The sequence below is a fragment of the Thalassophryne amazonica genome, chromosome 2 (assembly GCF_902500255.1).
Source record: "Thalassophryne amazonica chromosome 2, fThaAma1.1, whole genome shotgun sequence".
In the NCBI taxonomy this organism is placed as follows: Eukaryota; Metazoa; Chordata; class Actinopteri; order Batrachoidiformes; family Batrachoididae; genus Thalassophryne; species Thalassophryne amazonica.
This window is the reverse complement of record NC_047104.1, coordinates 123,623,118-123,635,224: the sequence shown is the minus strand read 5'-3', so window position 1 is coordinate 123,635,224 and position 12,107 is coordinate 123,623,118. Positions and strand designations below refer to the sequence as shown.

General features: G+C 41.5%; 1 protein-coding gene across 1 annotated transcript in view; it reads left to right on the top strand.

Moving 5' to 3' along the window:
- The window catches only part of LOC117504102 (protein diaphanous homolog 3-like), a 546,585-nt gene extending 540,106 nt beyond the window's left edge, over positions 1-6,479 (top strand). Inside the window, exon 25 of the mRNA XM_034163485.1 lies at positions 5,201-6,479. Within this exon, the coding sequence (XP_034019376.1) occupies positions 5,201-5,523 (323 nt within the window). The 3' untranslated portion in view covers positions 5,524-6,479. The remainder of the gene's footprint in view (positions 1-5,200) is intronic.
- Positions 6,480-12,107: the final 5,628 nt, after the last annotated feature.

Sequence of the window (12,107 nt, the reverse complement as noted above, 5' to 3'; positions counted from 1 at the left end):
AGTGATGGGTATGCATGGATGTCTTCTGACCATGGCCGTCTCCAATAAAATGTAAAGATGCGCAAATGAAATTAATGAATGAAGCTTGATATATAGTATGTAGTCTTTATTTAGTGTTATTTTAGCTAAATCACTCTAAAATTTGGTAATTTACCCAAGTAGCTGATATTTTTACACTATAGGCAAAATTGCATACTTATATTTTGGACATTATTAAACACTGATAATTTTTTCATATTTTACACTACTATTGTGACGCTCAGAGACTTCAGTCAACTAATTTCTAACACCAAACAGTCATGAATAAAGGTAAAGATTTTAAGAATTTCTAAAGACATTTCATACAACCCCAATTCCAATGAAGTTGTGACATTGTGTAAAATGTAAATAAAAACAGAATACAATGATTTGCAAATCCACTTCAACCTATATTTAATTGAATACACCACAAAGACAAGATATTTAATGTTCAAACTGATAAGCTTCATTGTTTTTGTGCAAATATTTGCTCATTTTGAAATGGATGTCTGGGACAGTAGTATGTTTACCACTGTGTTACATCACCTTTCCTTCTAACAACACTCAATAAGCGTTTGGGAACTGAGGACACTAATTGTTGAAGCTTTGTATGTGGAATTCTTTCCCATTCTTGCTTGATGTACGACTTCAGTTGTTCAACAGTCCGGGGTCTCCATTGTCATATTTTGCGCTTCATAATTCGCCACACATTTTCAATGGCCGACAGGTCTGGACTGCAGGCAGGCCAGTCTAGTCCCCGCACTCTTTTACTATGAATCCACGCTGTTGTAACACATAAAATGTGGCTTGGCATTGTCTTGCTGAAATAAGCAGGGATGTCCCTGAAAAAGACGTTGCTTGGATGGCAGCATGTGTTGCTCCAAAACCTGGATGTACCTTTCAGCATTGTTGGAACCATCACAGATGTGTAAGTTGCCCATGCCATGGGCACTAACACACCCCAATACCATCACAGATGCTGGCTTTTGAACTTTGCGCTGCTAACAATCTGAATGGTCTTTTTCCTCTTTTGTCTGGAGGACACAACATCCATGATTTCCAAAAACAATTTGAAATGTGGACTCATCAGCCCACAACACAGTTTTCCACTTTGTGTCTGTCCATTCCAAATGAGCTCGGGCCCAGAGAAGGCGGCGGTGTTTCTGGATGTTGTTGATGTATGGCTTTCACTTTGCATGGTAAAGTTTTAACTTGCACTTGTAGATGTAGCGATGAACTGTGTTAACTGACAATGGTTTTCTGAAGTGCTCCTGAGCCCACGTGGTAAGATCCTTTACACAATGATGTCTGTTTTTAATGTAGTGCCTCCTGAGGGATCGAAGGTCATGGGCATTCAGTGTTGGTTTTCGGCCTTGCCCCTTATGTGTAGAAAGTTCTCCAGATTCTCTGAATCTTATGATTATATTATGGACTGTAGATGATGTAATCCCTAAATTCCTTGCAATTGAACATTGAGAAACATTGTTCTTAAACTATTGGACTATTTTTTCATGCAGTTGTTGATAAAGTGGTGATCCTCACTCCTTCTTTGCTTGTCAATGGCTGAGCCTTTTTGGGATGCTCCTTTTATACCCAATCATGACACTCACCTGTTTCCAGTTAGGTGTTCTTTGAGCATTCATCAACTTTCCCAGTCTTTTGTTGCCCCGTCCCAACTTTTTTGAAATGTGTTGCAGGCATCCATTTCAAAATGAGCAAATATTTGCACAAAAACAAAAAGGTCTATCAGTTTGTCTTTGTGGTATATTCGGTTGAATATAGGTTGAAGAAGATTTTCATATCATTGTAGTCTGTTTTTATTTACATTTTACACAACGTCCCAACTTCATTGGAATTGGGGTTGTATGTTCAGATGTAAAGTCCAAATAAATCTTGACAGTGTTGTAGACAAATCTGTCTTATTCAGAAATCTGAGACTGTTCTGGCCATTTTAATACGCAACACATGGGAAATGTATGCAAATACCTTACAAGGGGAATTATTGAAGGTATGGTAAAATTGAGAAAACAGACTTGGTAGTATTTAATGTTATTCATATGAATAACAATAAATAAATTGTAACTGACTGATGTGCAAAGTGAGATGTTTAAGTTTTGTTATAATGTTATGTTGCACATTATCATAAATTCTGTCCATGATGATGGAAATTGATCAGTTTGACTTCAGTGTAAGTGAGATGTTGAAATGCAAAGAACTGACACCTCAGCTATTAATGTACGCTTTTGATGTTTGCAATAGATGCATGTTTTTCAGGAATCACCCTGTCTAACAAAAATGAATCAGGCATCGGGGAAATCAGTGTTTTAACAAAAAGTGACAAACACGACATGACAGAAGTATGGAGCAAAAGGAGCGACCGTAGGGAATAATTCTTTTTTTTTTTTGTTACAGCTGAGGCTGCAGTGAGCAGACAAGGTGATATAATAAGTCTCGGATATTCAACAGCGGTAAATGTTCAGTCACAGCACCAAAGCAGCACAGTCGACTCATTTTAATCCGTTTTAAATGGCCCTGCGTTCCCTCTTGTTTTCCCACCGACTGTTTGCGTCAGTGTGTCAATGCATGCGCTGCTGTTTGCTTTTTGCTTAATTTTGTAGTTTGGTTCCATCGCTTCTGTTCTCGCTCCTGCCTTTGTCCTTATTTATTTGTGAGAGGTTGTGTTCAGGGACGTTCCTTGTCATTCGTGAGCGTGGCCCATAAAACACACTGTCATGACTGACTGGCCACGCTCCAAACTCATTACCGATTGGCTGACGGAGCGGGTCGCTCTGTTCTGCTCTGCTGTGTTTGACTCCTGTTTGCCAGACGTTTCAGGCTCAGGAAACTTTAAATGCGGCGGTGTCTTTCCCCGTGCCACTCGTCTCAGCCTCACACTCAAGGTCACATGAATATGGATTTGCCGTCTCTTACCAACACACACAGATGATGAAGTCTAAAATCTACTCAGGGGGATTATAATTCAGGACGCAGGTCTGATCTGTGCCGTCGCTCTGTTCCACTGTCTGTCTGGCTGTGTGTTTTAAGTCGGAAACCAGAGGGGAGGGGATGAGAAGAGGGGCTGAGTGGGGGAGGTAAGGGAAGTATTAAAGATGAAGAGGACGGCTGTAGGAACAGAGAGCCCAGGAAAGAGAATGCATGATGATAGTCGAATCAGGGGAGGTGCGTCTGGATGGTGGAATGGCATATGAGAGAGAAAAAAGGGGGAAAGGACTGAGATTGGGATGGGCGGGGGGGGCACTGTTATTGAGTTTCTGTTGTGGCTGATCAGACAGATCTGTTTCATCATAATGAACTGACTGCATGTCTGCTGCAGAACGTTTCCCCTCGTCAGTGTGTGGAGCGTGCTTTCATCGTGTCTTCACCCTGACTCTTTGGTTGCATATAATATCGTGTGGTTCCATGAATTTCCAGGACCGCAGTGTATTCATATCACCTGCTTTCTTGCTCGTTTCTCATTTGTTTTAACTCCTTGCTTCCGTCCCATCTAACACATTAAAATTACCCGTATTCTTCAAAAGCCATATGACTGCGGTCACTGAACAGAGGTGTTTGAGAGTATGTCCCAAATCTGAAGGTACAAGGACCATTTTGACTGCCTCACTGACAAATATGTTCGGGTTTTATTAGTGATGGTAACGGCATACTAGTCACTCATTTGCAACAAACTAGGAAAACCTCTCTGTCATCTTTCGGGGGGGGGGGGGGGGGGGGTGCAGGATAGCAAGATACCTGTAAACTTAAAAACCCATCAAATGATAAAAAAGATGTTGTTTATAGTAATGCTGTTTCACTGTGTTAGGTTCACAGCTCTTTTAAAGCCCTGTTGTGACAACAGGTGCTGAAACAAGCGTTGGATGCAGCGCAAATCCCCAAATGCGTGTCTGAGCACAAATTGCTGTTTTAAGTGAGTTACATACTGGCGCAAAGTTGGGTGCTGTCCACAAAAGGGCTGGGTTGAACATGTCTGTTCTTCATGGGCATGTCGTAGTCGACATATAATTTCAACCAATCAGAGTGGCACCTGTGGCACCCTTTTAAACTGGATGTCGCTAAGTGCATAGTGCTGTGGTATTAAAGAAGCAGATGCAGCTGAAGGATCAGTTTACACAGATGACAGTGGCCACCAAAGCTCCCTAACCAACCCCCAGGGCACCGCTGCTCATCGTTGCATCTGCTATGTCACCGAACCACCCTGGACTCTGGATTCCAAACACTCAGGCAGACAACCGATCCCTCCCCACCTGTCGAAATTAACCATCTAGCTGCTGCAGCTATGTGAAACATCTCCTTGGTCTTCTTCTGCAGCTGGTGTCCTTAACACTGAGGCACCTGCATCATCCACAGAGAAACACCACATGGCCAAAATGTCAAAGTTAACACTCTCTCATAATGCATCAGCCATAACATGCCATCATATTAATATTACACTATTGCTGATGATATGTGCAGGCAAGCAGAGTGTACATGCATTGTGAAGCCGCTTATGTAAGGTGCATCAAACGGCTGCAGTCTTTGTACAGCACTGGACTTTAGAGCTGGTTTTTGATGGTCTGAGGAAAATGGTTTCTGATTGCATATAATATCATCATGCTAGCTCTTCACCCGAGTGCACGTCATTCTTAGCGGTCACGGGCAGTGGGTGTGTCAATGGTAACTGCCTCAGATGGAAACTAGCAATGTCGCTTGCATTGGGTTTTGTGCTGCATTGAATGGGACACATTCAGCCCTGGTTGAGATTTGCACTTGAGTATTTCTTATTACTGAGATTTGCACAGGTGCCCAAAAAAAAAAAAAAATCCTCAGCTGGAAATTGGGAAGCAGCAAGGGACTTACAGCTAAACTAATTCACATCTGTATATATGAATTAGATGAAGCATTGAAAAAAAAAAATCATGTCATTAAGACATCAGGATATTTATCAAATGACTATTTTGGATCAGTTACAGTAATGACAAAGGTCCTTTTTGTGGACCTGTGCAGAGGACACCAAATTAACTCTGTTCAGTCTGAGCCATGAAAGATGCCTATTTGCCCTGAAAGCTCTTTTGAAGTATACTGGCACCTTCAGTCAGGCATTATCTGTTTCTCACCCTCATTCTGACAGGTTTGTTCACTGCATTTCTATGTTTTTTTTTTGTTTTTTTTTTCCTCTCTCTCACAGAAAACAAGGTGCCTTTACAAACGTCTCGCTCCCGGCAGAAAGCAAATGTGGATTCACTGGTTTCAAAGCCATCCCATGTGAAGGAGACCCATTATGAGACCGAAGCACATCAGTCTGCTGCCTGTTTGGAGTCAGACCGTAGGTGCAAACGCTCCCCGGTTCGCAGCTCCGGGCAGGAGAAGAGAGTTGCAAAGGAGGAGATGGCCAAAGTGAGCGAGAAAGAGATGAAGTTTGAAACTCCGACTGACTCTGCAGTCAGCAGCTGTAGTGCTAACGGGGAGGCTGACCTCGAAACTCTGTTGGCCAAACTCAGAGCTCTGTGAAATAAGACACGTTCATTTTACGCTCATACACCAAGTAAATCAATACGTACAAATGAAACATTGATAAGGAAACACATTAGTTTGTTTTGTGAAAATCTGCAATTTACTGAACACTGTAAAGTCCATTCTGTCGCTTATGGACATGTTTAAAGTCAAATGAAGTTTAGAATATCGTCAGCATCCTAAAGTTCAAAAGAGATCTTTAATATCTGAACCAGACACTGTCAAAAATATGGATATGATTGAGGAAACCACATAATGGTATGTCACATAACCCATAGTATTGTCTTGTTCTACAGTTAATGCAACCTGCATAATTGTACAGACTTTTGTTGAAGTTCAGCTTTTGAAAATTCTTTTTTGATTGCTCACATGAGGATGAACCCTACTTGTTGAACGAGAGGTGAGACCACTTTGAGTGGACAGTAAAGTTTTGTTGTACACAGACATACTGACTGCTTTTGTATCCTGTAGTTTGCAGCCAGTAAAACTGAAAGGGATCATTTGATACTGTCATTGTATCTTAATTTGTCTTCTTGATTTAGTTTTTCATTGACAATTATTATTTCCATGCATTTTAATAGCCACACCTATTACAGCTTATATATACATTCATTATTGTTGTATTGTTTTCCCTCATTCTTTCCCCTCTTCCAGTTTTCTGTCCTCACGGTGAGATGTTTTTTGTGTTTGTGTGGTTGTATTTTGTGTCTTCTATAAAAATGTCTCTAATATATAAATACTATGAATAAATCAATGCATTATAATTGTTTTAAAAGTTGGTATTGTATGATGATGTTGGAGGTATTAGGTTGTCATTGTTGGTGGACGACCAGAGGAGGTTGTGTGATGAATCTGTGCTCCCAGACCAAACCTAATCTGGTAAATAATGAAAACTACACCAAATAACAAGGATGAAAAAGGTGACGAGGTTTGTCACAATAATATGTGATGTACTTGAGGTTTAAGGCCTTTTTTGGGGGGGCGGGGAGGGGGCTGCTGCATACTGGCGTTGCCATGGCCACCGTGTAGACAGACACATTATTGTTCACCTTTACAATTCTACAGCCCTGCTGGCTGCAGAGTGACACACCAGTAAGTCCAGAATGGGAACTATTTTCACCATTAGCCCAAATTATCGCAGCATGTTATCACTCACAGGAGGATATATCTTTGTTTTTTTAATCTGTTACCTGGGATACCGTTTTCTTGATGTTTGGTGTCAACACCGACATTGTCCATCAGTGCCGTTGTTTTGTTGTGGTTCAAACTTGTCACCACACTGCTGCGGTAAATGTAATCCATCAGCTTCTTTTAATGTGCAGCAGAGACGGCATGCTGTGTGGAGACTTGATGGGGATAACTGTCTTTAAGTTATAGAGCCTTTACGTCTTAAAACTTTACGAACTTAAAAACCCACCATAAGCCCTAAAGTTGCTTTGATTTGGGTCCTTGTCTTCATACTATACATTCTTGGGGTTTTTTGGGGGGGGGGGGGGGGGGAGATGTAAGAAATGTATATTTTGTAGCTACATTTGCAATAAAATAAACCACAATTTATGGCAAAACGTGTTTTGTTTTTTTTTTCTTAAATCTGTAAGGTTTGTTGGTTATGGACCGTTTTTTTAGTCTTCTCCGCGCTGTTGTCATTATGACTGAAAGTAATTCTCACTAAAGAGCTGCCCAGACGGGACAATGGGAATGTCAGTTGACTTTAAATCTGTGCTCGGTGGTTATCGATTTCCGAGCACAACAATTAAGTCAGGTTAAGTACTGAACAATCTTAAAATAAAACATGTATAATCACAAACTCTTATCTAAAGTTTTTTTTAACCTTTGCATAATGCAAAGTAGTTTTTAACAAGAGCAAACTGGGATTTCTGACGTCTGCCATTTCGGATCCAGATTGCCTCCAAAGTTCAGTGGTGTCTTCCATGCCCTGATATCTATCTGTTGTGCAAATTTGGTGAGAATCTGAAGTAGTTTTAACGTAATCCTTCAAAACCTATATGAAGTGAAAATCTTAATCCAGAATGCGGATCCGGATCACCTCCAAAATTGAATGGTCTTCCATGCCCTAATGTCTATCTGTTGTGCAAATTTCAGCTAAATCTGTGCAGTAGTTTTGACATAATTCTGCTAATAGCCAAATAATAAACACTCATTTTATTACATCCTTGGTGGATGTAATAATATTGCCTTAGAATGACTGTGTGCATTTATATTTTACATCCTTTTTTTTTTTTTTTTTTTTGCCTGATAGTGTGTTGCCACTCGTCAGAACATGACAGAAAATTGCACCTTGATTTCAGTAAACGTGATGTTATACTGCAAGAGAGAAAATGCAGCATTAGGTTGAAGTCTACACAGTTTTTTTTAATAAAAAAGATTCTTTATCCAACTATGACCTCGATTGTTCCCTGTGAACAGAGTAAAGAAGTGTTAAAGAAATTCGGACGTTCACAGGGAACCCATAACAACCACAACAAATATGGCTGCACTTGATGTTGAATCTTGTGTAGCTAGAAGACTGAAAACGTCCATTTTATGGCACAAAAGTGCTAAACTGGTAAATGGACACTTTTTGATATTTCACACATTTACAGAAAATGACAGAATTCTTGGAGAGAACGGTGAAATTCTGTGAGCCCTTTCTCATCTGTCTTCAGTCAGAACCAGGTGTCATTACACAAAATTTGGGGGTCTATATGATGTGTAACTGCTCAGAAAAACAGTTGTAGGAACAGGTTTCAAATTATTAGATTTCTGCCCATCATTTACACCGTGGAAATACAATGATCACATTCAGACATCACATCAGACATTAGTCCCAGATCTGCTTAAATGTCATATTGACTGTGGAATTTGACTGCCTTATTCATTATCTTTGATTTTTGCTTTTAATCAGATTTTGTCAACTTTCTCAGCTAAATTCAACATGTCAAGTATTTTAATACCAACTGCTGCTGAGATGTGTGTTGTGTGAATAACATTTTATTAATGACAGGAGATGTACGCAGCGGGTTTAATTAACGTTTCAATGTTTAAACCCCTGCATACGTCTCATGTCATTAATAAAATGTTATTTGCAGTTCACTCCCGAAAACTAACCTCATACTTTGCATCAGCTATTGTTTACTGTTGGCGTTTTATACCATGTGGTTGGTCATTATAGACTGCTGTCAATTTAATGACTGGATGCAAAAACCATGAAGGAAAAATGGAGATTATCTTCCATGAACAAAAGTGACCAGATGGCGTCAACTCCTGAGGTACAAAGTAAAGTATTTTCCACTCTGGGTCAATTATTCACACCGATATTCAACATCTACATAGTTATCGATATCGGCCATTTCTAAAGCTGCCAGATCAATCAATCAATCAATCAATTTTTTTATATAGCGCCAAATCACAACAAACAGTTGCCCCAAGGTGCTTTATATTGTAAGGCAAGGCCATACAATAATTATGTAAAACCCCAACGGTCAAAACGACCCCCTGTGAGCAAGTACTTGGCTACAGTGGGAAGGAAAAACTCCCTTTTAACAGGAAGAAACCTCCAGCAGAACCAGGCTCAGGGAGGGGCAGTCTTCTGCTGGGACTGGTTGGGGCTGAGGGAGAGAACCAGGAAAAAGACATACTGTGGAGGGGAGCAGAGATCGATCACTAATGATTAAATGCAGAGTGGTGCATACAGAGCAAAAAGAGAAAGAAACAATGCATCATGGGAACCCCCCAGCAGTCTACGTCTATAGCAGCATAACTAAGGGATGGTTCAGGGTCACCTGATCCAGCCCTAACTATAAGCTTTAGCAAAAAGGAAATTTTTAAGCCTAATCTTAAAAGTAGAGAGGGTGTCTGTCTCCCTGATCTGAATTGGGAGCTGGTTCCACAGGAGAGGAGCCTGAAAGCTGAAGGCTCTGCCTCCCATTCTACTCTTACAAACCCTAGGAACTACAAGATGGTTTAATTTTGCTTTGCTCTACGTATGTGGTGACTCACTGGTCACCAGTTCTGCCTTCACTTGAACACGTTTAAATATTCAAAATCGTCAGTCAGCGACTGTTTTTAATTTTGTAAGTGCCCTACTTTATTGTACATGTGTGGGTAATACGATTAATAAATGGAATAGTTTTGACTGTGTTGAATGCTTGGTCTCCAAAGTAAAGGTCAAACAATGTCGACATCCATTGGATTCTATGACATGTGACATATGTTACCCTGTAACATGAGTAAGCATGATGCATGGTCCAAACTATTACTTTTTAAAACCCTGTTAACTAATAATTTGCATCATTTTTTTACCAAAATTGGAGCATCTTTATCTTTTGACCCCTGTACAAACTGAAACTGACCTTTGTCACCGTTTTTGCTGTTTTTACCGCATAACTCCTGAACATTCAGTCGTAGATAGTACAAACTATACCTTTTTGGAATTATGGTCAGACAAGTAATGCAGTGTAGTCTTCAGTTTGATTGGAGCATTTTTAATTTTGACCCCTGTGTAATTCTTCAGTTGACTCCTACCTGGCCGCCAATTGAAAATTCAAGTGACTAGTCGTTTTTTTCAAAAGAGTAGCGTCTAAGGAGTATTTGTGCTGAATTTGATGCTTGTATCACCATTTGCAGGGTTTCACTCTAAATATTCTCTTGCACTATGGGGGTTGGCCTCTGCCAGGGCTGCACCTTGTCACTAATCCTGTTTGTGATAGTCATGGACAGGACATCGAGGTGTAGTCAGGGGGAGGAGAGTTTCCAGTTTGGTGGGCTCAGGGTCTCATCACTGCTTTTTGCTGATGATGTGGTCCTGTTGGCTTCATCAGCCGGTAACCTCCAACACTTACTGGATTGGTTTGCAGCCGAGTGTGAAGCGGCTGGAATGAGGATCAGCACCTCTAAATCTGAGGCCATGGTTCTCAGCAGGAAACCAATGGATTGCCTACTGCAGGTAGGGAATGCAGTCTTGCCCCAAGTGTTAGGGGTCTTGTTCACGAGTGAGGAGACAATGGACCATGAGATTGACCGTAGAATTGTTACAGCAGGGGCGGTGTTGCATTCACTCTACCGTACTGTTGTGATGAAAAGGGAGCTGAGCCAAAAGGTGAAGCTCTCAACCTGCTAGTCAGTCTTCGTTCCTACTCTCTCTCCCTATCTATGGTCATGAGGGTTGCGTCGTAACCGAAAGAAGTAGATCGTGGGTACAAGCGGAAGAAAATGGCTTCCATAGGAGGGTGGCTGGTGTCTCCCTTACAGATAAGGTGAGACGTTCAGTCATCTGTAGGGAGCTCCGAGTAGAGCCGCTGCTCCTTTGCGTTGAAAGGAGCCAGCTGAGGTGGTTCAAGTATCTGGTATGGATGCCTCCTGGACGCCTCCCTAGGGAAGTGTTCCAGGCACGTCCATCTGGAAGGAGACACCGCGAAGACCCAGGACTAGGTGGAGAGATTATATCTCCACATTGGCCGGGGTCTTCGTGGTGTCCCCCAGTCAGAGGTGGTCAATGTGGCCCGGGAAAGGGAACTCTGGGGTCCCCTACTAGAGCTGTTGCCTCCACGACCTGATCCCGTGTAGGCAGTTGAAGATGAGTGAGATGATGAGTGAGTGGACTTCACTATCTACAAAGCTGAAAATTGTAATGATTATTTTGTTGTTTCTTCAAAGGTTGTTCTCTTCAGAGACCTATTTGTGATAAACATCGGTGGTGAGTGCCATCCTCATACCATCTGCTTTCACTGTATAGTTGAGGCTTGTGCAGCAAAAACAGTCCCCTCCTCTGCGGTTTGACACTTGGATAACACTTGGAGACTTTTTTCGTAGGGGCGGTTACAATCATCCCACACTCTTGTAATTTTGGTATGTCATTACCATATGTCTAAGGAGATAATTTACCAATTTTTGTTATTCCAGGTTGAAAGAGACGGCTGTATGTGGATGCTGTATGTGGATGTTAAGCGGCCCCTACTAAATCACACTTGTCACAGCTGACTTTTTGCCAAATACAGTCAGGACAGGAGGACACTTTGGAAGAGCGATACGCTATAAAATTTTGTGTTAAGCTCGGAAAGAATGCTATGCAGACTTATGAACTGTTTCAGACTGCTTATGGATTAAATTGTATCTGCAGAGCCTCTGTGTTTTGTTGGCACAAAAAGTTTAAGGGTGGCAGAGAGTCTGTGAGAGACGATGAGAGGTGTGGGAGGGGGAGGGAAGTCAGAACACCGGAGCTGGTGTGGAAAATTCGTACTTTTATGGATGAGGACCGTCGAGTGTCAATAGACAAGTGTAGAGTTTGAAATCAGTGTGGGAACTGTGCGCACGATTATTCATGATGAACTGAACATGCGGAAGATTTGTGCGAAGTTCATGACAATGCACCAGTCCACAACTCCATCCGTGTTTCCAACTATTTGACCGAGATGGGCATCAAGACAGTTCCTCACCCTCCCTACAGTCCAGACCTTGCTCCCTGTCACTTTTGGTTGTTCCCCAAGCTCAAGGAAAACCTTAGAGGCAGTCATTTTGAAACCATTTAGGAGATGAAAGAGGCTGTGACAAGGGTCGTGGACACGTTCACACCAGAGGAGTTC